The 27865-nt window shown below is 41.8% G+C and overlaps 1 protein-coding gene across 1 annotated transcript in view; it reads right to left on the reverse strand.

Moving 5' to 3' along the window:
- RBMS3 (RNA binding motif single stranded interacting protein 3) overlaps positions 1–26950 on the reverse strand; it is a 705062-nt gene extending 678112 nt beyond the window's left edge. The window contains exons 1-2 of the mRNA XM_032683778.1: positions 26748–26950; positions 26126–26316 (exon numbers count right to left, since the gene is read on the reverse strand). Of these exons, the coding sequence (XP_032539669.1) occupies positions 26126–26316; position 26748 (192 nt within the window). The 5' untranslated portion in view covers positions 26749–26950. The remainder of the gene's footprint in view (positions 1–26125; positions 26317–26747) is intronic.
- Positions 26951–27865: the final 915 nt, after the last annotated feature.

Raw genomic sequence — 27865 nt, forward strand, 5'->3', positions numbered from 1 at the left:
CTTTTTTCCACCTAATCTGAGCTACAGAGTCACTCTAAGGGCAGAATCACCCATTTGGCACAGTGCTACTACACTCTAAATTCCAATCTTAGCTGTGCTCTGCAAAAACATCCATATAACCAAGCCCCGGGAAAGGTGTTCATAGGCAACCAAAACCATTCTCACCCTTACAAATATATGCCTCAGCCCTGAAACAAACACAAGCGCCACATTTGTGAAGACAAAGCATAAGATGCAACACTTCAGACAACAGCCATAAATAAAATTCTTACACGCACAAACATAATCCATTTCAAACAGGAATGCTGTACTTATGCTGCAGTGGTTGGAAATACCTGTCTTTCAACATTAAGCCTTGCAAGGATAATGCTTAGCTGCAATCTAAACCTCAGTGATTGCAGCAGAACAACTAGAAGAAGCTGTGTGATTACTTATCTCAGCTCCCAGTCTGGGAGAGTGAAACCTGACACGTAGCTTGCATGCAGGTATAAGGAACCCCTTATCTCAAACAAAATAACACAGGGAATCATTTGAATTTTGCTTACAGTTGCAAGGATTTCCTCATGCACACTTCTGTGTACTGATGCATTTCCAGGACAACTACACTGATCGTGGACTAGATCATAGATGCCTATTTTAATTACGTGGTGATTTCCTGGGTGAACTTTATTCAATCACCCACCCTCCTATTCCCTATCCTTCCCCCCCTTTCTGATTCCTACAATTTTTCAGGGTAGAAGCAAGCTCCCTTATAACTTTGTAGCCTTTTACAGGGTTTTAGTTACCTTTTGTGGTAGAGAGAGGGCAATGGCCACCTGCAAAAGCTATCAACAAAAACCTGGGAGTCTGCAGACTACATGGAAAGTCACTGCTTTAATAGCGTGACACCAATAGACAGCTGTGACAGGCCACTGGTGTGTTCAAATTCCTGAAGCCTCACAATCTCCAAGTCCTGGGGCATGTTCACTGCAGAAGAAAAATTTGTCTTTCCTCTACTTTTTGTTCTGCCCAACATACTTATGAATAAGATTTGTAGAATGGTATTTCCATCCAGTAGAAAGCACGACTGCTGTCGTCAGTCAGACCTGGAGCAGGCTGGGGACAAGAAAAGAACAGAGGGCATATGTGAGACAGCAGTAAGTTTTCCACCATACACATCCTTTAGAGATATGCAGATGTAGGGGAGGGAAAAAAAAAAAAAAAAAAAAAGCCTTAGGCACATTCCTGCTAACTCTCATGATTAAACTCCTACTTTTACAGTACTTAGGGTATTTTTTTCCCTAAACCTTCAGTTCTAATGATCAAGGTATTCAGTCACACTTGCAAATTTCCCTTTAAAGAAAGTGGTGGGCAAAGCATAAGAAAAGTCTTGAAAAGACAATTCCTCCAGAAGCTAAAAAGCAAAAGTCATTCATAAATCATTCATCAGTCCTAAGCCATACTCATCACCGGGATCCTGTTTCATGATTTGAACCGCAAAGTCTATCAGAACTGCTGAATTTCCCTTCCCGACAGGTGAACATAACTCATTTTACTCTGTGTGCTAGGAAGCCCTGGAATTTTTCTTGGTATTTTAAGATAAACTGTCCCTTCAGGCTCTAACAGTCTCCTCTTCCATTCTAATATCAAAGTCTCAATTAGACCATGATTAAAGAGGATGTGCTTACAGACACTAGCAGAAGGTAAAGGTTGTCAGTTTTATTACAGGTCAGGAATGTGTTTCTCTCTTTACTCTAGACTTCTGCATTTAATGGGGTATAGAATTTACTAACAGGCAAATCAGATTTTCTCAACAACAGGACTAAGTCTTGATTATCAATTAAACAGGCATAAAAACATCTAAACAGATGGTTTCTGCCAGTCAACAGAAGTCTTAAGGGCAAGAGAACTCACATTCATTCACAGAAGTATCTTACACAAAATGAAACCAAATAAAACAGAAGATGTGCTTTACACGATGCTTTAAACTCTTCTTTGCTTAAAAAAAAAAAGAAAGGAAAGCCTGTATACTGTAGGATATTGGTTAAGTAACAGAATTCTTCAGCTCCATTTTATTTGTGAGTTTATTTATTACAATTCAGAACACTGTCAATTTTTAGAAAAATATGATGCAAAATTATTAACTATTGTGGCATAGAAGCCAGGCATTGAAGTCTTCACCCCATTTTCACTGAGGCTCAGGTCCGTTTATTCTCCTTTACTTATAACCAGTTTCCCTCTGCTTTCCTCACACTTCAGCTTCTGCACAGGTTCAAACAGGTACCTATTTTTTAATTGCCAAAGAAAATGTTGCTTTCTCCTGAACAGTTCATCACATGGTTTCCTCACAAAGATGACACTGTCCCATCGTGTTTAATGGGCAACATTCAGTTTTGGATCAGTAACAAGCTGAAAGTCTGGTAACAAGCACTCTCCTAATTTACAAATGGAGCTTTATAACACTGAAATATTGCAAGAAGCTCCACTGCTTGCCCTTCCATTAATTTGTTACTTACTGTGTTGGATTCTCATCAGCAATTCTTAATTGATGTACTCTCAGCCATGCCATCAAATATCCTCCATGGATCTAGTTGGCAATAATGGTTAATTTCTAAATTTTGGTAAGTTACTGATTATTTAGTCTGTGATTACTTCAGAGTAAATATATTCTTACATTTTGGAAGGCCCCAACAAAGGGTGGGCACTGCTACAGATAAACAATATACTATAATAAGTATTCTTATAATGGTAATGTATGATGCACAACCACTTTCCAGATGCTACAGAACTAATTGTGCTGCCAACTGAAGGAGCCAAATCCAAAACAGATCCATATGAGGAATTACTGTTGAATCAATCTCATCAGTGAGGAAAGCTTCAGCCATACAAACCCTTTTTCACCTTAGCATAATCTTCATCAAGTTAATGAAATGCAGCCTGCCCCTATTACAGCTGTAAAACCAAAGCAACTCCCATATAGGTGAGTCAGAACTGGCATACAGGAGAGCCAGGACTAAGAACATTTTCTACCAGAGCGAAAAGCCATCTCTTAACACAGTTAAGTGTGTGATACCACTGCAAAGCAGCCTCTGCATGGAACAAGCTCAGCCTGGCACAGATTCCACTCTGACCAGGAAAAACAACTGTGATACCGGAGCTGCATCACCACCCAAAAGTCTTTTACAGTCTCAAGTCTTAAAGCAGAACTGGACCTGTTGATTTGTCTGTAGGGCAAAATATATCTCCACGTAAAGAAAAGCCATGTTCCTCCTCAAGTTTTAAGGAAGTAGGCAAGCAGGAAGTATGGACTTTAAGACCAGAAAGGATGATTAAAATATCTAGTTTGACTTTCTTGAAACAAAAGCCAAAGACCTTCACCCGAATGCATAATACAAACAAAACCAAGAGGAAGACTTGTATCACAACCTTTCCTAGTCATCACTTTGGTAATCTTTAGATTTTTAGTATTTTTAATCCTCCCTCATAAATCAATACCTCTAGCTCCCAATTATTTTAGTAGCAGGGTCTCTGAGTTGTATCATGTGAAGAAAATTAATGACCTTTAAAATAAAAAGTTTACTTACACAGACATTAATTGCCATTTTAGCACAGATGAACAGTTAAGCAGGCCCATGAAATGTTTTACTCAAGCACCTAATTCCAGAGAAGGGAATACTTTACTCAAATCCTTGGATGACAAAAGGTCAAACGCAATGAAGTTCCTATCTGAGAAATAACCTACTCAGATCTGTTTGCCAAGTACTGCAAACAGGTTAACCATATACATCGCTAAGGTCTGAATCCCATTATGATCATATGGCATCAACCTGAATGCAATTACTTTTGCCTTAGGCAGAAGATGTCATTTTAAGTGGAGAATCACTATTCTGGACAAGTTTTATAAATTATTCTCATTGATTATGATTTCCAATTAGTGGAAATAAAAGCATTAAATGGCCACTTTGATGCTGGAAGTGACCTTTCACCTGGACTGTTTCGATAATGGATGAGGGTTAAATTTACTGTGACAGCGCCTAACCACATTTGGTATGGCCTCAGATTTGATGGTGCTGGTATCGCATCAGCAGCAGGCTGAGCTGGTAAAACCATTACATGCAGTGTTTGTACCAGAAGTATGAATATTAGTATCCTAGAGAGCTGGAAAACCTAGGCATTTTCCAATTACCTACTTTACATTTCAGTAGCTAAAAAATTACACATAGCTATACTATTACCTACAACAAGATTTTTCACAGGAACACACATTTTTCTCTTCTATATTTTTTTCTGCTTAATGGATCTCAGCTTTATTAATTTCAGCTCCAAAATGTTAGCGTTCCCAGTAACAACAAATACCCACAAGTAAGCAAATCATAGGTAACATCCCTCTCTCCAAACAAAGAAAATATTGTATTTCTAACATAGTAATGCCTCTTTCAGTTAGCATAGATGTGTGAAATTAAATATAAAAGCTCCGGTGAGTGATTTTTCTACTAATCCTGTGTAACATGTTTTTCAAAAGTGTCAAAAAGAAATATAGTTCAGTTGCTGAATACAGAATGGAAATTGTTTACTCTACAATCCAAACTTCTCTATTTACATAAAAATAACCTCACTACAGCAGAAATTTTAGGCTAACACACAATATTAATGGAGTCCTATTGCATATTATTCTAAATAGTTTATTTTACAGCCATCGTAACATTAGATCAAAATACAAGACATACGCTCATACTTGCAGTATATTTTAGCGTGCAAACAATATTTCAAAAAAGTGCAATAGGTAAGCATCAGAAAAAGGGCTTTTCTAAAACTACCACCCTCCTAAAATCTGTATTTGTATACACGCACAAAACTCTTATTTCAGTATTAACGTTACTTATCTCAGAATTACAACCTGATATTCCCATAAGAAAGACTGACAAACACTTCCTTGTTGTAGAATGAGCCGTGGATCACCTTTGCTTTATTTCTTCCCTGACATTTTTTTAGTGTCCCTTTTACTGTCATGGTTTTGTTTTACATTGGTTTTACTATCATCCTAGCTGTAACTGTATGTTATGTATGCCTCTCTACAGTCAATCCATGAAGGAAATGAATCATTACAGCTTTTACTTACAGAGCCTGACTTTTTAATGCAAGCTGTAAGGCTCGTGCTTCCATCCTCAGCATCACCCAGCACAGGGGCTCTTCCATTAGGCTGTGTTATTAGCCGGGAGTCCTCTGGAGAGCTCTGCTTCCACTGGGAAGTGCCATAAACATGAGCTGCAGTGAATGCCAGCTGGGAAGAGAAATGCATTGCCATATCTCTTTAATGGGAGAAGTTGTTCCCCAGTGCAGCTGGCAAGCTGCTCTCAAGCTTCCCTTTGGAGCCAGACAGAAGACAGCAGTCCATGTTCACCAGGAATTACTTTCTATTTGCTTTCATTTTCCTTTAGATTGAAGCAGTATTTTAACAAATGGAATAAAATTTTAAAAGCTCCCACTGCCATATGGCTGGGGCAGTCTGCAGGCTGCTGCTCTGGGAGGGAGGTGACCCTCCCCACTTCTCTGAGCCTGAGGGGAAACTGGTATTGATATTATCAGTAGCCGTGAGCCTGAGGAACATGTTATTGTCTCCAAGCAGCTGCTGCACCTGCCAGGGCCAGGGCTCCAGGAGGGATGAGCACTCTCCTGGCAGCCACACCGCCATGGACTGCAACACCAGAGTTTTCACACCTTTGGTCCAGTGGCCTCTCCAGACCCTAGCTGACCTTTCAAAATATCTAGGCTTTTTCCTGAGGATATAAGAGGTAAGAACCATTTACTGCTGGGACTTACACAGTTCTCAAAGTCTTGGCTCCACACCACCAACTGCCAAAGTGCAAGGGTATCAGACTTTCCCGCAAGGAAATCTTCAAGCAACAGGCTCCTGTTCAGCTTGCCATAAATCCAGATGTGACTGTGAGAACCTGTCTGTGAGTTACCGAAATCATATCAAACCTGAAATTATTCTAACGAAATATTTTTGAAAAAATCTTTTGACCAGCTCACCTCCCCCACTGACCCATCAACTCTCCATGTTTGTTGAAGTTCTGTCCTCAGAGATCCAGAAAGAAAAACTAGAAAAAATGAAGAGGAGTAGAAGGGAGTAGCAGCAAAAAAGTTAATCTTGACTGTTTCTTGTCCAATGCCTGACTCTTATTTACATTATTGAAGAAAAATAAAATAATAACAAAACCAAACCAAGCAACCAACCAAATAAACAAACACACACACACACACACACACACACACACACACAAACCATTCTCTGTACATAAATGGTACTTTCCAGGCTTTGAATGGGTTGTTGTCACCAGCCTGTGACTCTGTGGAGTATACAGCTCATTAGAGACAGTCAGAAGACTTGGTGCACAAAGTAGACCACAATAATAACCAATGGGAGATTTGCATGTCAGGTCTTTCCACCACAGTGCAATTAGTCTACTGATACTCTAGGCATGACTAAGGATGGCAAGGTATGAGGGTAAATGATAGGGACAAAGTGAATGATTAAATTGCTTTTGACTTAACTTGTGACCTCATTCCATCATAAACAGCAGAGAACTCGTGTGTGGATCAAAAAAACTGGCAGGTTTAGCTGAGCACGTGAGACAAAAGAAATAGCATACCACACACATTCTTGGGCTGCCACAATGTGCAGTCTGCACCAGCAACACAGAAGACTCAGGTAGCATCTGGGTCCCAGAACAACCTAGCTGCCTACCAGGGGAGATGACTGGGCTTTTTCACAGAAAAAAAGTAGCAGCTGCTGATTAAGAAGAGCCAACAGGCAGCAGAGACACTCTCAGAGCAGTAAGCAATAAAAAGACAGGAACCCACATGAAAAAGATGTCACTTTCGAGACCTCTCATTCATGTAGCACACAGCTCACAACCTGAACTGGGACCAACCCAGAAGTGCTGGTTAACTCTGCACTGCAGTCTTTCCCATGGTCTCCACAAATCCAACTCAGAAGACTGATTCTAGGCCCTTTTGTTTGATCAGCAAAATATAGCCCGTTTTACACTCTAGGAACTGTGTTCAAGAGATGTCATGGTATGTCTAAGAGACTAGAGTCACCAGGGTGTGGCAGTGGATGAGAACAGGTCATCTTCATTTTCCTGCTCTGTCTGCATTGCTTGTCTGCGGTTATTTGCAGGTGCCCTTCCATAAGACTGTCCTATTAGCCAGGAGTCTTCTGGAGACCTCTGTGATCCCAGCACTGGAATTGACTCCCCAGGGAAGTGGTCACAGCACCAAGCTTGACAGAGTTCAAGAAGCAGTTGGACCATACTGTCAGGCACATGCTGTGGCTCTTGGGTATGGTCCTCTTCAGGGTTAGGAGTTGGACTCAATGATCCTTGTGAGTCCCTTCCAATTCGGCATGTTTTGTGATTCTGGGACCAAGCATCATGCAACACTGAAAGTTTTCCACTGTCCTGTGTCATACTTTGGCAACCAGACAAAGGTACTTACTATCCTTGTGTGTGGAAGAGATAGTCACCTTTACAGACAAATTTGTAGCATTCGCTCCTTAGAAACACGGAAATGCAGTGACACAGACTCCTACTGAGACCACAAAAGAGTTTGCTATAGTTTTTAAGGCATAACCAGACACAATGGGATTTTGGAAGGAAATGGGCATATCTGTGGTAATCCATCCAGTAACAAGAAATTGCTACTGGAGATCTACCCAGACAGAATACTGCAACCAAGAGATTGCACAAGCAGCTACATATAGTAAAGACATGGGGAAAAAAGTCTTTTTGACCCTATCAATAGCTGAGCAGCTTGAACCAAACAGGCATTAATTTTTTCCACCATTCTTTTTCATTTTTAATCCCTACCATTGCAATTGGATAGAATCATAGAATCATTTAGGTTGGAAAAGACATCTAATATCATGGAGTCCAACAGTTAACACTGCCAAATCGACCCTTAAACCATGCCCCTAAGCACCACATCTACATGTCTTTTAAACAGGTCCAGGGATGGGGACTCAGCCACTTCCCTGGGCAGCCTATTTCAATGCTTGACAAACCCTTTTGGCTCTTGCACCATCAGGCTGCAGAGCTCTTTCCTTCTCCTTCACTTAAACCTTCCCCTTCAGTTAAATCAAGGCTAAGCCTACCCTTCACATAACTCTTTGTTCCTCTGGAGTCCTGTTAAACTCTTGCCCTCAGAGTTATCCAGCAACTACAACTTCCATCAGCAACTAGTTCCCAGCATGGCAGAGCATTTCTTTTGTCTTACTTTTGACTTTGCCACTTATAACCTTCGCTGAATGCTCCCTGTTCATCCCTGATGGTAGAACAGTATTTCTTGCTCTGTAGAGCCTATGCCTTCATTGTCTGTAACCTTTTATCATCTCACTTCTGATTCATTTCCTCTCCAAGGTAAACAGTCCCAATCTTCTCAATCTCGTACTATATGAAAGTTTTTCTTTGTCTGTTTAAAAACTGATTTATGTAAACAGTTAAAAACTTACTCTGTTAGCTTAGCTTATATCTATAAATTACCCATGCATATTAAATTTGTATTAGCTAGGTTCAACTGAATTAAGTGTATTCACACAGGATTTTTCACAAAATTCCTAAAGTCAGTTTAAAATCATACCTTTTCTTAAAGCAGAGCAAATTAAAGCATAGTTAGGCAATAGCCAGTTTCTGATCCACAAATACTTCCAAGAAGAATTCAGACAGTGCTTTGGGAAAGGGTCTATTTCAGCAGACCCCTCAGAGAGTGTTATCTCCATTATCCTGAAATTCACGAAGCCTCCATGCACAGCGTGGAATAACTCTTCTGAAATATTTTCCATCAGCAACACAGAGACTTGTTACAGAATTAACTTCACATGTTTTATCTTGATAGCACCTCAATTCGTGGGAGATAGTTTATTGCCTAGGTAAGTCAAACTGCTATTAAACCACAGATTTTAATTCTGCTGCAAGTAAGCTGCCCTATTGTACCCAGAACACAACAGAGTTATAATGAAAACTGCTATAAAAATTAATTCTGAAAATATCAAATACAATCATTGTTAAGTTTAAACAAAGAATATTTGCTAGTTCATTCCAAGATTTAGCTGCATTCAAAATCCAATGAAAACTGGCTTTTACACAGACAGACATAGGCAGACATTTGCTAGTGGAATAAAAGTTTTAAATTATGGCTATTAAATGCATGGTGTTTCTTAATGACAGCATTCATTGTTATACTCATAATAATACATTTGACAGAGGAAAAAAAGAATTTATCGAAAAGCTGCCAATGGATTTTAATAAATAGCTTCCAATAGAAAGCAAAACTGTCTTTATCTGCTAGGCTACAAAGTGCTTGAGTATTTCACAAGGAATTTCGATGCATTATTTTGCAACAGAAACTTACTGAAAGTTACAAAGAAGACAAATAATTCTAAAAATCAAATATACAGGCCACTGAGCTGAAAGAAAGTAATTTCCCACATTAACATTCAGGCCTGTTATACATGCATGCAAATGTCCACGCAAATCAGACTTCATTTATTGTGTATTTTGCCTTATTTAATGAAAAATGAAAAAGAAGCACACCTAACTCCTTCCATTTTGCCTATTAAGTTGTGGCTCCCAGCAGGACCCTGGCAATGGTGTTTCCACTGAGGCTAATCACAGAGAAGAGGTGTGCACACAAACATCAGAAAACTAATGCTCAGGTTAGAGAGAGCAGCCACCCAGCCTGTCCCTCACAGTCACCTCTATTCACATGGTAATTGCTGTGCTCTCTGGAAAGCTGACTAGACCCATCATGATCTCAGAACACTAGTTATACCCTATCGAATCATTTTCAAAATTGGTAAATAATATAGCTAATCTAAAAGGAGAAATTGTCAGACAATTCTGCCTCAGAGAATTCACTTTCGCCGTTTGCAGAGGATTGGTGAAAGCAGCTGAAATACACACAGTCAGTCCTGGTCACTGCTGCAGCTGCAGTCCTGGCAGAGATGCCCCTTGTTCAGACTTCTTTGTGTCCATGCCATGCGTGCTTCCCCTTGACACTTCCCTATAACCTTCATTCCTCTTTTCCCACAGGAAAACATGCTGGCAGCCTCCTGCCCCCATCGGCTCCATGCCAGCAGGATGTGCTAGCTGGATGGGTAAAGTTGCTGTGGGAAAGGCTTATGCAGAGCCCCATTTCTCTTCAAAATGCCTTTCTGCCAGCTCACTTCTCCTGCCTTACTCCACTATCTATAGCTTTCAAATGCTTCCCCTTCGAAATCACACCTCCTACTATTCTGAAGACTATTTTCTGGAAACGCTGAACATATTTGTTGGCTCACTGGCCCCTAGCACACTGACTGCTCATTCAATAGCATTCACACAAGACTGGAAAAGACTTGTCATCCTCTTACTATCTGGCACTCCGTTACTAGCTTACTACTGTTTCCCTCTGCAGTGCAGGTCCAAATTTATTGTCAGACACAGAAAAATGCCAGCAAAAGCTCTGGTTCACAGTTAGGAAGCAACCACCGGACACAGTCCAAAACCAGACATGCACTGGCACATTACCATTATTAACACAAGGTTTGCCATGAGTAAAGCCCTTTGCCATTCTTGTTTTTGACAGCAAGGACAGTGAAAAATAGGGTTATTGCAATATTTTAAATATTTGCTGGGTGCTAACATACTGTAGTGATCATATTAGTTAAAAACTCAGGCAGACATTAGGACAAACAGATTCTCCTGCTTCTGTAGCCAAGACTTCTCAAAAGTAAATTCCCACGGAGATCACACAACCTACAGTATAACTGCCTCCTGACTGACTCAATATTCAGGCAAGGAAGGAAGGGATTAGGCCTGTAAGTCTTCCTACTCACTAGCCAGCCGGCCAAGCACATCCACCACCCAACCCCATTCTTCCCTCTGTCTGGTTCCCCGACTGACTGACCGACTTCCCAGACTCAGCATAGCCACAGTGAATACACCTGGGGCATTCCTGCTGGTGGCTGAATTGTCAGCTAAAATAATCACCTGGCTGTCACCAGGAGCAACACAGGTAGGGCAAAGGGGAACAGCTCAATGCGCATGCTTCCAGTCGATATGGTAAACAGCTAACATATGGTAATTCTAAGGGGGTTGACATGCTGCAGCAAATTATAAAAAGGCTGACACTCAGCTGAAAGAGCTGACACTTGAAAGTTACTCCCTAGCACAAAAGAGAAAAAATGAAAGTGAAATGTGACTGAACTGTTGTCTCACATGCTCATATTTTGTTGACAAATGTATTTGTAGGTATGAATTCTGCCCTTTTTTAAGAGTGTCACCATCAGCTGCTGATAAAAAAGCAACCTGACTCTATTACAGATGTGTTACTCTTCAAACTGATGCTCCAGCAAGAACGAGAGGACAAAGAATTCTGCTCTTATAAATCTGTTGCGCAGGCTAAGGCTATAATATCAACAGCAACATTTGACATTGCTATGCATCCCTTCTAAAAAAGGCTACTTAGAATTTGAAATACTGTATTATAATGAAATACCTCTTTAAATATATCACCCTTGGAAAATGCAAGTTTGCTGAGAGTTTCAAATTTAAAATATATTTCTTTTTAAGGTGCTTCAGACCATTGTTCAGTTATCACATTAGGACTATATAAGAACTATCTACTACCAAAACCAGATCCAGGTTAGTTGAAGCACACTGGTGTTACTGAGGTCTAAGATTGTTTTTGATACAATAGGGCACACAATTTTATACTGTTGAAATACTATACTTAGTGCTACATGAATGTGTAAGTATACAGGTTTCAGTGTAGCAGCAATGTTTAATACATAGAGAAAAACAGCACTTCTCACTCAAAAACTCAGAATTCCATGATGTGATCCTGCAAGCATGTGCACCTAACTGTGACACTTCAGCAAGTAATTTTATTTACAGTTGCATGAATTTTAGACAATTGTCAGGTAATTCATATAAACTTTTGGAGTTTGAGTGCATTTGAAAACTCTCTGTAGATGCAGATTCATTTTAAAAAGCATCAAGGCATTTTCCAGCACAGAATCACACAAGAATGAAGTGGAAGATTTACAGCATTCTCCTGCTCCAAGGCAGGATAATTCCTAATCCCAAACAAAATCTCATCAAGGGACTTTTTGGTTTTTTGTGTGGAATAGAGTAAGATTTGGACGATGCATGTTCAGTAAAATTGTTATTTCAGGAAACTTTAAACCCTCAGATTTATTTCAAACCGAGACCTGACCATGTTCCTTCCTTTTTCTCCAAATGTCAAAATTACTCCCAAAATTATACTGGTCAAAACAATTCTCTTATAGCCTTGAAGAATAGAAGTGAATTTCAATTTCCCATTGATGCTATAGAATGCCATTCTTCTAGGTATGCAAATATAAGAATCCTGTAAGCTATTAGAGTACTCACATCTGAACCTACTAATACATCTTCTTCTGGATTATTTTGTAACAATTTGTACCTCTCCACTCCTTTGTGCACAGTTTCTACTCATTACAAGTTTTACTTGGTTATAAATCACTTCAAGTAAGTAAAATATAACATGCCTGTGAAAAACATGATGAAGTTCTTTTGCTAGTAGGACACAAAATTTGTCCTTAGCCTAGTACGATGTAAAAAATTAGATCTCAGTTTTAAAGATGTTATTAGCATAATAGATGCACTTTTCCAAATCCTGTGATTTTTAAATTTAATAATTTTGATCCCTGCACATCTGGGCTGATGTTAAAGTGATACAGCTGCTGTCAGAGAGGTACAATAATACTCATGTCAAGGGTGCAGTCTCTGTTCTCTGTTGTTGAGTTCACAGGAGCACTGCCAGCATACCCTGGCACTGGTTTGGAAGGAGATCAGAAAAGGGGACAGTAACAGTCTACAGATGTGAGGTAAGACTTTGTCCCTCATTGTGGCCAGTATTGCACTGGCATCCAGTACCAACTGGACAGACAGAGTATTGGAACAGTATTTCATCTGTGGCAAATGTGCCCCTACATACTACAGATCAAGCAGTGACCTGTCATATGAGCAGGTCCCATTTCCTCAGGCTTGCTAACAACAGAGGGAAATGAATAAACTCCCTTGTTCTTCTTTTCTGTAACTTAGCACTTAAAATTTATCACTAGATCCCATTGCTGCATTTATGCATCTTATATTGATTTGGCTTTTAAATATTAGTTTTATTATTCTCGCCTTGATTATTTTATACACCATTATAATACAACAAGCCTTGCTTGGAAGATGGGCTTAAAATTTTCTGCCTTTACTCTGCACAACACATATACTTCTGTTTGTGCCCAGCTTGGCACACAGTGCGTTTCTGTACTTATCATTTGGTAGCTCATCTTTTAAATTCTCTGCAGCGATCTCCACAGCACCTTTCAGAGGTCCTGATCCTGACTGCTGAACTCCTGTACTCCTCCTCACAGTTTTCTGGGTAGCTGTGACAGTCTCTGCCACAGATGTCCAACAAAGCAAGGACCGCACTGCATGCTGACTATTGGTACCACACAACTGTGTGTCAACAGGTGCAACTGCTCTGACCTGCATCTTAAAAATGGCAAAAGTTCTACCTATGACAGATTCATTTATAATTTTCCTTTGTGTAGGTAAGAAACAACTCACCTGTATCACCAAATAAGAGAGTAACACTTTAGGCACCTGTTAACGGTTGTGTCACTATGTCTTCCTGCTCCTAGTTCTTAATAACACAGAGTACAAAATACATAAGCACCTGTTATCTATGGGTTTCTAATTTTACTTCCTCTGGTCTCTTCCAGTTATTACGGAAATGTCAGATGTGGATGTATGACTAAGAGGTACCATGATATGATCATAGGTAACATGCACAGTCACTTGCGAAATACAGACTGACATTGCAGAATGACACCTTTCCATCAGCTTTGCTTGTACTTGCAGACAAAAATGGGCAGTATAGATAGTTCAGGGCTAACAGGAATAAAGTCACAGTCCACAGGGTAGTGTGACCTAAGAGATAATCTGTTGTGAGGGGGTAAGTCTAACTCTAAAACAATAATACTTAAGCGTAGTACTTAAGCATGACTGCTTTACTTGACTGGTTAGGAAGAATGACCTTAGTAAATGTTCTGTGTGCATCAGCAAGCAAAAGAGTATGACTATGAAGCACTGCCTATAGAGAGAAAGTTGGTGAATCTTACCAACAGGCACAACCAGAACAGATCAGAGAGCCCTGAACAACATTTCCCAGCATAGGGTGATTCCAGTTTTGATGTACATCTGGTTGATTATTTCATGACAGTCCTGTGGTATGACTGTTCCTGTAAAGATTCCCTGAGCCACACTGACCTGGATCCCCCCTGATGTTCTAATGTACACACGGCCTCTCTTTTGATCTGATTAATCCGGTTTTTATCTTCTGCACAGGGTACGTCCTCTTGACAAGTTCAAGAAGTGGCACCTCTGGTTCCCATTTTAAGGTCCAATAAGGCCATGCTTTACATAAGACCACAATAGCAGGTGACAATAAGCGTCCATGGCATTAGACACCTCCCTACCGTAGGAGGCAGATAAAGTCAGGTTCAGGATGGATGCCTGACCCTTTGCTACTGCCTTGCTCCACTTGGTCTCTTGAAAACCTACATGGCCTTCCTTAAGCTTAAGCTTGCTGATTTCCTTCCTTCTCCCTCTGGAAACATATTCACGACCTCCCCCAAATTTAAGTGTTCTCTGTTTAAATAAAAATTTCCCCAAATGCGCAACAGGTACACTTTAACTGCATGCACTTGAGTGACTACAGAACATCTGTGGATGTCTGTCTTTGAGGCCATGCCAGCAAGCTCACCATTTCTCTGCATCCATCTTAACAGCCATCTGATAATTGTGTGTCATTTCCTGTGTCACACTGCATGTGCAGGGATATAGATGATAATGTGGATGATGGCTGCTTCCCTTAAGGAAGAAGTCAGTTTGTCGCTTGAAAATTTAGCTTGTTCCCCTGACACAGTAAAGTGGAAACAGGCTTCCAGTTACAAATCAGTTTACATAGACACACACACACTTTTCGTTCTCTAAAAGTGGACTGATCTTCCTGAAACCGCTTATTAGATCAGGGAAAATTTAGTTTAAGAGCACATCCTATGACAGTCATGGGAGAAATAAGACAGGACAAAAAAATGGGGATTGTTTAAGTTCCAAGATCTTTGGGGATATCCTTTTTAGCCTGTCATATCTCAAACCCAACTAACCTAAATATTATTGTATCTGTTGGTTTTGGCAAGGACTTGCTGTTGCTTTTTATAAGACATGAAACAATAGGTGGGAGAGAGTAAGCCAATTAATTATTAAAAGTGGCTTTCACATACTCTAAAAGTCTGCATGTCCTCGAAGCACACTCAATAATGTTAACAAGGCTAACCAGGGCACTGTATAATGTCTGTGAAGCCTCGACAGGCATTTTGCGAGCTCTGCAAAATTCTGCTGTGTGCTTCCCTAACTCCACATGGACCCAATGCACACTTCATAAAGTTCTTTCGTCTCAAAATACGGACCTTACAAACTCCTTCCTTCCAGCCCTACTCAAAAGTTGTTGCTTTCAATCAGCTTTCCAGCTACTCCCTCTCTGCCACTCCATGTCATTCCCTTTCACTCCTCATTCACCTTCAGAGCAGAAGAAATCTACAACCTACCCCCACATAACATGCTCAGCTGCCCAGCAGCGAGGACTTGTGGTTACCCATCCTGTGTTATGTCTGATGACAGGGTAACTACCTCAAGGCAATAACACATTCTTTTTGAATCCTCAGGAAAGCACAATGCCTATTTATTTATACTATACTGAATACTGAATTACTACTAAATATAATAGCCATACAAATTATCTTTGTAGATACTAGCCCTTTAGGTCCCTTTCCACAAAGACTTACCTTGACCATGTTAGTTTGGATCCAAAAACAGATTTTCTGCTATTGGCTCCTACAAATGAGTATAGACTCAGTAATAACATCGATGAAACAACCATCATTAGTTAATAGCAAACAAGAGGTGTCAGTGGTGCTTGAGGCACTTGTTGAAATCAATTAACACAGACTCTAGGCTAACAGAACAGGCAAAGGTTCCACACCATTTTATTTTCATTCTCCAGTCAATGATAAGAATCCTTTGCAGATGGTCAAAACTGAAAGGAAAAATACTTATTTTATTTTCCCTGCACTTGTTGATCACATTACCACTTCAAAAACCTTGTGTAGAGTAGCTTTTTGAAAAGAATAAACTCTGTAACCACAGGACGAGGTGTTTGATGGAACAAACTCAGAAGCCCAGGAACAGCAAGTGCATTGACCAAGCTTTGTGGCTTGCGTCTGTAATTTTTATTCACCCAACACTTCCTTTTCAGTCAAGGAAACTACTTCTATTCTGCTTCTGTAACAAGATTGGTCTTCACTTCATATAATGTATAATGAAAATAACAGCTGTATTTAAACACATGGCAGAAGCCATTAGGCATGGAAGAATTACTCTTTTTCTAGTAAATCATGGCTGTCTAACAAATTTTATACATGACTGTCCTTGTCCATACTATGAGCCAAATTGTGTCTTGTTTTATCCCAGTAAAGATGCACTGGTTAACAGAGTTTCTGGAACAATTAATATTCCCCTTATAGCTCAAAATGCAATGTGGGGAATTGAAACAAAATAGAAGTTTTCATTATAAGCAGAGGAGAATTTCAGAGCCTTTCAGAAAAGATGACAAGTAAGGGAGGAAAGAAACTACTGTAGAATACTTAACATCTGTATTATCTTTCATATCTATTTTTTGTCTTCTACACATTTAAACATCACATTAGAACCTGATCTGACCCCTACTTTTAAGGAAATTATTATCAGTGCTCCTGTTGTCATTTTCCCATTTATAGCTGCAGTCCCTTTTTGTTTACTATTTGGGTATTTTCAGAGATAAGACATTAGAAACCAACAACTCTACTGAGACTCTGCAACTTTTTACACCATTACCAGACAATTACTACTGGCAGCTAGTCAGTACAGAAATCCACCTAGTACAAGGTGCTGGGAAATAATCCCAGTCACTGTATAAGCCAGACAGAGAACAAGCAAGTATGGAACCAAACAAAAACTGAACCACTAGAACAGCTGGGACCAGTTCATCACTGCATGGGTATAACCCAAAACTTGTATTCTATAGCCTTCCATGCCATTTCCCAGAAACTGTTGTCAATAGACCATTTACACCATCTGCCCCTAAAGCCTGACTCCTCAGGCTATAAACTGGGTGTTAAGAGGCCTGCCAGATAGGAGGGTGCCCCCTCTCCTCACACCTCACACCCATTGTGGAAATCCCCGCCCTGAGGGAAGTACTGGGCATTCCTGCCTGAACTGGAGGATATATAATCTTGGGGTCTTGGGACTTTTTTAACCACTCGTGGGATCCAGAGGAAGACTGCAGATCACCGCTCTCAACCAGACTGAGACCACCACTCTCGACTGGACTGCAACCACCACTTTTCAACCAGACTGCAACCACCACTCTTGACCAGACTGCAATCACCACTCTTGACCAGACTACAACAGCACTCTCACCAACAGGTTTTTCCCTCTCCTTTTACTTTGGATTCAGGGGGCCCAACGAACACCACGCTGTTCGTGCCCAAGGGTGCTGGGTTATACATTTGGGTTTTGTGGGTTAAAACCAATTGTTTGTCTGTATAATCGTACTTATTGTATTATTTTATTAAATTGTTATTCTGATTTATAATCTCTCTTTTGAGTTGGGTTCATTTCCCCTGCCAGTTTACCTTTAAACTAGCACACTTAGTCAATTAAGTAAATCATAACCTTAATATAGTAAAAATTATTGTTCTGTAAGGATGCAGTATGACACAGTAAGTTTTTACCACAGATAGAGATGGTCTAAAAACACAGAGAGCATCTAGGAAAACACTGGGAATAGCATGCAACAACATGGTTATTGTTCTTTTCTAGCTTCATTGATTATCCATTGTTTGAAGACTCAGATTTGTTACAAGCTGGCATTCAACCATTGGCCAGGAATTCCTGTGAATACTGGGCTTTTGAGAACAAGCTCTACTTAAGTGGGAAGGATATGCCACACATTGGCCAAGCTCACGGCTGTCATATGCAGCCCTGAATAGAACTGCTTTCCAGTCTCAGCACACAGGCATGAACACATACCACTGCATCTGAGTCAAGGCAATGTCCCAACTGCTCAAGAGGAGATAACAAAGCCCTTTTCAGCGCTATGTCTTCCTTCAAGTAGGAATCCTCACAACTGTTCTGCAGCCAAGACAAAATTGCCTTTAGCCAGAGAGTCAATTCTGCGTCTTCTGCATACAAAACTTGTGGTTGTGCTGCCAATGACTCAAGAGTGTTGTTTAGCTCCCACCCATGATGTTCATTGTTTATGTCCCTGGATTTGTTACCTAATCAACTACATATGCACTTAATTTCACTTCGTATTAACTCTAAGCACTACTTACTTTTCATGAAATCTCTCTATTACAATGAATATCTCAGTGTTTACCCCAGGAACCAGTCAGAGTGTGAACACCTTTTCAATCTTCATCCACTTATTGATCAATCGGTTGAAAAATTTAAACAGCAGTTCACACTTTGCCAAAACATTTCTCATACAAATTATTTAAGGGGACAACTATTTTAAATAGCGTATTCTTCTTTCAGAAATCTTGTGTGTAGTAAAATTTTAAAGAATCATTCACATGCACCATCACGTGTGTTGTTTTAGTACAGACACAGGCAAAGCACAGAAATCAATTGCTCACTTTCCAACTTTATGTTTTAATATAAAACCCATGTTGAACCTCATTCTCCACATTCCAGATTCTCAGTATACCACCTGCAAATAAATACATATTATATGTGTATTTAGTGCACTGGTTTCATCTGGGATACAGTTAATTTTCTTCCCTTGGTAGCCTCATCTCCTCAGATGGTAAGATCGACGGAGAGATAGACAACAGGTTAGCTAAGGCATATAATGCTTTTGGAAAACTCCACAAGAGAGTATGGCGTAATAAACACTTAAAGAAAAGCACCAAGATCAGTGTTTACAAAGCCATAGTCTTGTCTACTCTCCTATACGGCTCCGAATCATGGGTCATCTACCGCCACCACCTGCGTCTCCTAGAACGCTTCCATCAGCGCTGCCTCTGTACAATCCTTAACATCCACTGGTCAGATTTTGTGACCAATACATCTGTACTAGAGGAAGCAGCTGTCACTAGTATTGAGGCCATGTTACTGAGAACGCAGCTGCGATGGGCAGGGCACGTCTCAAGGATGAAGGACCACCGCCTCCCTAAGATCCTGCTCTATGGTGAACTTGCCACTGGCTGCCGCATGAGAGGAGCCCCGAAGAAAAGATTCAAGGACTCCCTGAAACAACATCTCAGCCTTGGCCATATTGATCACCATAACTGGTCTACTCTGGCCTCCAATCGGGAGGCCTGGAGACACGCCATCTATAACGCAGCTGTCTCCTTTGAGAACTCACGCAGGATCACTCTCGAGGAAAAAAGGCAACGCAGAAAGAACCGTATCTTGCAAAATACACCATCTAAGGAGTCTTTCTGCTGCGCCTTTTGCAATCGGATATGTCTGTCACGTATTGGCCTCATAAGCCACCAGCGTGCCTGCAGCAAATGTGGATAGTGCCTTCCCAAATCTTCGTTCGCGAAGCCTAGCCATGATGATGAGCTGGTACAGTGCTGTGTTCTGGATTCAGTATGATAATAATGTCAATCTACTGTTGACATCTACTTAAGGTAAGATTTTTCCCATATCACAGAATCATAAAATCTTAGAATGGTTTGTGTTGGAAGAGACCTTAAAGATCATCTAGTTCCAATCTCCTTGCCATGGGCAGGGACACTTTCCACTATACCAGGTTGCTCAAAGCTGGCCTTAAACACTTCCAGAGATGGGGCATCCATAATTTCTCTGGGCAACCTGTTCCAGTGCCTCACCACTCTCAAAATAAAGAATTTCTTCCTAATATCTAATCTAAAGCTACTCACTTTCAGTTTAAAGCTTTTCCCTTTGTCCTATCATTCCATGCCCTTGCAAAAATTCCCTTTCCAGCTCTCTTGTAGGCACTCTTTATATATTGAAAGGGTGCTGTAAGGTCTCTGCAGAGCTTTCTCTTCTCCGGGCTGAACAACCACAACTCTTTCAGCGTGTCACCATAGAAGAGGTGCTCCAGCGCCCTGATCATCTTTGTGGCCTCCTCTGGACTTTCTCCAGCAGGTCCATGTCCTCCTTATGCTGGGGCCCCAGCAGTTCTCACAAGAGCAGAGCAGAGGGGGAGAGAATCACCTCCCTTGACCTGCTGGCCATGCAGGAAAAAGAATTCACAGAATATGAGACAAAAAGTAATTTTGGAGATATGAAAATGATGGGGCCTGATTTCCAACATCTTTTCTCCTTTCGGATTTTCTGATGTGTAATAAAATATGAGCTTGTTAGTCTTGCCTTCACTTTAGGTACTAACAGTATCTCTCTTTCTCTCTATTCTTCAAATCTGCTTGTTTTTGTAAGAGGTACAATTATCAGTTCATCTAAGGATTCATCCTCTCACTAGAAGGCAAGAGAAGAGTGAGAGGCAGAGTACATGAAATGCATAGAAATGCAGAAGTAGACCTGTCTGCAAAGCAAGGCTTTCAGTTCACAGTGAATTTCCTCTTTTTGATTTTTTTTAATCTGAATTTTTTATTTAGTGTCCTCAAAGCAGATAGCCCTTGGGCCTTGCTCACCGAAACAGGTTAATGGCACAGTTAATAGCTTTGCTGCCTGCATCAGCAATACAAAGGACTAAAATATCCCTTCCAGAGGCACCTGCCAGGCACTGTGGCTCTGGGCAACCATTCCAGGCAGATGTCTCTGGGAGTCTCCCCACAGTGCCATGAATTAGAGCCTGCCCCAGAGCTGTGACCTGGGAATGAGTAGGACAAGCATCTGAATACGAGGGACTCAGAACGTCCTGGGTCTTTGGCTTTGGGACAGGCTCACCACCCAGGCAGCCACCAGGCTCTGGGAACTCTGGAAGAACAGGGTGATAGCTTTTTTTCAGACCATTTCCTCAGGAAGACATTGAACTATGCAGATCAATACCAATATCATGATGGCCCACAGCATGGTTAGGAACAGCTTAAGAATGAAGAATGGGTGCTTAAGAGTGGACCTGAAAAGACAGAGCTGATGTTGCTGGGCTGAGGAATGATTTCTGAAATCTTCTTAGCAATGATTTAGAGAAAGACACATTATTCTCCACCTCTGTCCTCACTTTAGAGATACACTGAAATTTCTGTCTCACATCAAACTTCCAGAATAGCAACAGCCTCAAGTATAATTTTTTGCCATGTCTGGGTAGTGAAGAACTTGTCCATCCAGGCAGACAACGGCCAGACCCTGACTATTCATGCTTGCATTACATCTTGGCAAGACCATAGCCCATGATACACCTGGCACAAAGCCTTCCGTACTTGGAAACTCCAGCTAATACAAGATGTTGCCTTTTATACTGTAATCAGGAGAAGCTGCTACCATCAGCAAGTGGTAGTGTTGTCTATCTCTGCTTTCTTTGTCCCACTCACCCCATATTGGTTCCTTGTATCCATTACTGATTTCACTTTCAGCTTTTGGTTCCTAACTTCAGGTTGCTCAATGGGAAGGGTTCAGATTATCTGAAAAAAAGCCACTCAAATCTCCAGAAAACAGACAGTGGTTGACAACTACTCATCTGTGCACAATGTAACTGCTTAGGGTAACATAAGCACATCTGACCTGAGACTGGAGTGATCCACCCCTAAAAGAAACTTCCCACAGTCTGCTTCAAGCATAAATTGCATTTCTTAAGCCTTCTGCTCTCTAAATGTAAACACACGGTAACATATGGCTTTCCAAATCAAACAAAATTAAATACATATGAGAAATTATTAAAAAAAGAATTGCCCCTGAAGTGTCTTCCATTATTCCTGACCTACTGCTTGCGAATGATGAGTGAACAACCACCATATTGTTGATAGCAGTATACTTGTAAATACACTAGCAGAAGGCTTTCAGAGACTGATGATTAGATCAGATCACGTGTACAGCAGAACAGAATTCCCAAGTTAATACCAAGTGCCTTTCGCCAAAGCACTCAGCTTTTCCCCTCTAGAAGCTCACACCTGGGAACCACTCTCACACAGTGCTATCAAAGGTGAGCATCCTGGGAAATAACATACAAATAAGCCCATAAAACACTTCAGAACTCTTGTATCAAACACTGGCAAATTGGTTTTGAACCAGAAGACAATGTACCCAGCCCAGGTAGGCTTGCTTTTGCTATAACCTCGGTGTGCTCATTTCCATGTAAATACACAGAAAGTTCTTCACTTTGGAGCTGTTTCAGAGGGGTTTATAGCTGGAAAGTGGGTATAAAGTGAAAACTCTGGGTGTGCTTGTAAATCATTTGTGCTAAATGATTTGTGCATCCCACAGAGATACAGAGGTCCCCCTCAGTATGCAACATTACATTACCAAATCCATACCTTGAACCAACTTTGGAGAACTTAGTGTTTTGGAAAATGAAAACACTGTAACAGACTGGCTGCAGCCGACGATTTGAAAGTCCTAGCTCAGGGTACCACCCCTGGGAAAATTCCGGTCATAACATCAGCTGTGACAAACGTCACTCATAGTCACCAGTCTGCAAAGGAATTGCAGAGCTGCCTTCTACTCCCAAAGTTCTCCCTACAGTGATCCTTGCAAAGATGCAATCACTACAATATAAGCCGGAAAGAATCCTCGGTAAAGTTTAGGGGCCTGTGTCCCTTGGCACTGAGTCACAGAGCGGCAAGATGGTGTGACAACTCACCCACACAACCTGTCAAAGGCATCAGCTGCACCTCCAGCCAGGAATGAACAGCCAGAATTGCACGTTGTTCTCTCCCCTAGTCACTCACATTGCCATACTGGAAAATATCAACATGCTGCTGTATACAGGGTTAGACCCACAGGCTTTTAACTAAAATAACAGAAAACATTGTAGGAGTGTTGAAAAACATTTTCTGATGTGTTTTGCTTTAAGAGAAAAAATAGTATCCACATAGAGTCAGCCGTTTTCTAAATCTTGTACTCTACTATTTCTGCTTAATTTTCTCCCACCTAAATGGCAACTATGCTTTACTGTATACTTAATATATTATAAAGTCAATCTCCATAATTTCTCTTCTCATGTATCCATTAGAGACAGTTTCAACACAAAAAGATATATGAGAAGTAACCTAGGTTTTCCTCCAACAAAGCACTTAAGCACACATTTCGGCATGTCAGCATCCCAGCTGAAGACAGTGGGATATATTTCAAGTTACACATATGTTTCAAAAGTTTACTGGAGTTCAAAGATAATTTAAAAAAAAAAATTAACATACAGCAGGAAAAAAAATCCCTCCAATACCCATATAATTGAGACTATGGTAGTAGCTTCTACTGAGATTCCACAGACTTAAGAAAATACTTGCTTTGGTTAATTCAGCAATATTCTGTTCGGAGGCTGTGACAAAAATACCTTTATTAGAACATAAATTTGACCCAGCTCCATTTAGATTCAAGTAAAACTCTTTTTATCTCCACTGGAAATGGAGCTCAATGATTAAATATAAGATTTTTTTATAATTGAAGCACGATCCCCAAAAAGCAAATCTGACAGTGAAATTGTGAGACATTGCAAGATCTTAATAGTTAGTTATTCATAACTATACACTTGTCAGGAAATCAGGTTCTAATGTCCTGTATGATTTGCAGGTAGAGCACTCACACTCCTAGGATGTATCAGTGTGCCTCTGATGTTTGTTTAAGGGTCAAATAAACAATGATACTGTTATTTCATTCAATTCAGAAAGTTCTTAGATGATGTTTTCAGCAATGCTTCAGTCTAGTTTTGTGGTTGTTGGGTTTTTTCCACAATAGTGTTGGATTTTACTATCATTTTAATGGGTTTTCTCCTTCTCATTATATTTCTGATGCCACTATTTCACCAGATATTTGAAATAGTTCTGCAGTAATAAGAAGTACTAGTTGTCCTGGGACAGCATCTAGGAAAGATAAATACATTTAGAGAGGTTTGAAATATCACAGCACTTCCGAAAAATACAAGCTAGTCGTTGCAACAACCATGGCAATGGCAAGCTTGGGAAAGCTAATTGTGGATTTAATTGTGGAGTTAAAAAAGAGGAGTATTTTACGGTACTTTACCATGGCTATACCTAGGACACACACACACACACAAAAAAAATTAAAAAAGGTAGTACTTTTATTCCATGTCCAGAAAATGCTGGCAAATACAGAATAAAACAGTGCAATACTGAGTCATCTTAACATGTTAATTAGCCACACCACAGAGAATCAGGCCTTCTCTGGTTTTCATTCACCTTCAGTCACACCTTGTTTGCCTTCCTTGTTTTACCAGGATTGGTAAAACATTAGACAGACTGTGTGGTATATCAGAAAGTAACTATTGAGCATGGATTTCTGCTGATGGCAGGGTTTTTAAATGCTTGAGGCAGTGGCACAGCGAAGTCATATGTAAATGGCAACCTTGGCTCTACATTTTAATTATTTTGAAATAAAATAATTTCAAGTTTCAGTAAGTAACGCAATGCAAGGGAAGGGATCCTAGAAACAATCAAGCACACACAAATCATTCAACTGCGTACAGTAGCATGCAGTCACGACAGAATTAAATATTCATAAACTCAAAGGAGAGGAAATTCTGTGTTCATCTATCACAATATGCAAACCATCAGTTACCATTTTATAAACAAAGCCCTTGCATCCATCCACCCTCTTAAAATGTACGGGGCCTGTTCAAATGATCCGTCATCGATACTCTCTTTTAATTAAAACAATAGAACAGATTTTACTGAACGGTAACAAACCTAAAAGTGTAGGAGGCAAATGCTGAAAACTCGGGATCTACAGTTACAGATAGAATTTTTTAAAAACACCTTGTATTTCCCAAGATAACTGGAGCTCTAGTCATGCAAATATGTGGTGTGACATAGTTGTTGCATTGATTTATTGCATTGCTGGTTTACATTCCTTCATTGTGTTACTGTTCCCTTACACATTTGTAACAAAATCAAACTATAGTAAAACTAGTTGAAGATACACGGCTCAAATCCAGTACACTGCATTTCTTTTTTACATTTACTTTAGAATTATAATCTGTTTGGGGGTATCTGTGCATTCAGAGAATTACTAGGATTTCACTAAAATACGAACGGATGGGTTTTACAGTCTAGCACACACGGATCACACCTTGCAACCATCACCGGATTACGATGAAACTTACACATTTATCAGTCTCTGCCTGCTACAGACCTACAGACACAGCAGAATTCATCGGCTTCAGTTTAGCAAACCCATGCCGAGAAAAATGAATGGAAATGAAGACAGTGCCCACAGACAAAAGCACTGATCAATGCACTCTGCTGACATTATCTTAATGGCAACCTTTTTCCATCCCATCCTCTCTACTTTCGATCCTCCCGGCAGCAGACACATCCGCACCAAAGGGTGCGATCTGACCCATTTCTCGCTGAACTCCGTCACCCGCAGGTTCTCACTCGGCAGCGAGCAGCCGTCCCCCGGTCCGCAATGACACAGCAGGGCTGGAGGGACACAGCGCCCGGGCTCCTTCCCCCAGGTGACTCGCCCCTCGCCGCCGGGTGGGAGCCAAGGAGAGACGAAGGGAGGGGAGCGGCGGCCCCGCCGGTCGCGGCCCCTCGAAGTGAGGTTAAACTTTGGCGGCGGCCCCCGGGCCGCTCCCGCCGGGCGGGCGGGCGGAACAATGCCCGGGGCCCGGCGGCGGCGGCCCCGCGCTCCCCGCCCCGCCGCCCCCGTGTCCTCAGACAACCCCGGCCGCCGGCCCCCCCTCCCGCCGCCGCGCTGACAAAGGGCGGCGCGGGGCTGCCCGCGCCCGGGGCCGGCGGGGAATGGGACCGGGAGCGGCCCCGGGAGCGGCCCCGCCCGCCCCGCCGAGCGCGGCCCCGGGCAGCGGCCCCTCGGGCGGGCGCGGCGCCGGCCGGCCGGCGGCGGAGCGGACCTACCTTTTTGTCCTCTTTCTCGCCGCCGTGCCTCCGCTCCGGGTGGCCGCTGTCGGCGGCAGGGGCCGGCTCCGCGGGCTGCCCATCGCGGTGGTGCGGGCGCTGGTGCGGGCAGCCGCCAGACCCCGCCGCCGGGGGGATGGGCTCCGGGCACGGAGAAACTCCCTTAACATCCATCTCCATCTTCCAGTTCACTGTATTGCGAGACAAAAGCAGGCAAACACTTTCCACCACCCCGCGTCTTTCTTCTGCTTTCCTTTCTCCCTCTTTTTTTTTTTTCCTTCTTTCTTTCTTTCTTTTTTTTTTTTTCTCCTTCCTCCCTTCCTTCCTTTTCCCCCCTCAGGAGGCCGTGACACGCATGGCTCTGGCCGCCGCTGCTGCACCGATCCGGCGGCTGCAATTCTCCCCTAGATCCTCCAGACTTTTGTATCCAGCGTGCGTGTGTAAGAGTGAGAGTGTGTGTGTGTGTGTGTGTGTGTGTGTGTGAGTGTGAGTGTGTGTGTGTGCGTGCGCTGTCCTTGGCACGGCGGCCTTCAATCGCCCCGAAACAGCAAACGCTAACTAAGCAGATCTCTCGCCACGAAGATCAACTCCCGGCCCCAGCCTAATTGTGGTGGTTATTTACTTTACGCTATCTGTGTCCCAGGCCCGGACAAGCCCCCCTGGCTGCAGCCCTTTGAACAAAGTTAAGTGGAGGGAGCCGAGCACGGGGAGGGGGTGGGGGCGAGGGGAAACCACCGGGGTTTAACAAGGGGGAAGTGACAATAACCCGGTAATGTCAAGTAAAAGTTAAACCTCCCCCTTCCTCCCCTCCCCCTCCCCTCTCCACAACCCAGGCAAGCGCAATACAGCAAAGCAGAACAAGCGATTTCAGACCTGTGCAAGGTGCTGGTGGCGAGAAGAGACGAGCATTTACCCGATTGTTGCTTTTATTTTATTTTCCCCTCGCCTCTCCCCCCCATTCCCCCAGCACCACCCGCTATTGCAAATGTGGGCTCCTTGATGTTAATCTCCTCTCCGCGGTCTGAGTCTATGCGTGTGACTGGAGCTCCCTCTCTCTCAGGCTGCCAGCGCCACGCAGCACTGCACAAGGAGAACTGGAGTAAGAAAAAAACAAGAGCAAATCCAGGCTGGAAGTCTAAATCAGTACTAGCCACCGGCTCTCCGATTTTATCAACACAGATAGAAGAAGAGAAAAGAAAAAAAAAAATCTGTGTAAGCTGCTAAATCATTTGTGACCGCAGTGCACTCACGACTGTTATTCTTTGTGTTAGCTTCATTCTCAGACTGAAGTTAGACATGGTAGGGAAAAATGCAATCTTATTAAGAGTGGTTTATACCAAAACAAGAATTTCTTTAGTGGTGCCAGAGCCAAGCCAACTCTTTGGCTATTTCCCTTTTCACCTCAAAGCGATGAATGGTGAGCACAGACCTGATCATTCTTAAATCAGGACACCATCAGGTGACCAGTCTGCACTTCTAAATATAACACCACATTGTCCTGAGGAGCAGCTGCTCTGAAAGTTAACTGGAAACATCTTCTGAGATCCTGCAGTGCAAAGATACATATCTGATCTATACCTGATCTGTCTGATGCATGTACTGACCTCTCCAACAGCAACTACCTGCTCCGCAGAGATGCCGGGCCACATGCTCAGGAGCTGGTCTGTTTTACACCAAGAGAGAACCTGTCCCAGGGTATTTTGAGAAGCAGGTAACTATCAGGTACTACATGGCTCACTT

This window comes from Chiroxiphia lanceolata, chromosome 1, assembly GCF_009829145.1.
Source record: "Chiroxiphia lanceolata isolate bChiLan1 chromosome 1, bChiLan1.pri, whole genome shotgun sequence".
NCBI classification, from domain to species: domain Eukaryota; kingdom Metazoa; phylum Chordata; class Aves; order Passeriformes; family Pipridae; genus Chiroxiphia; species Chiroxiphia lanceolata.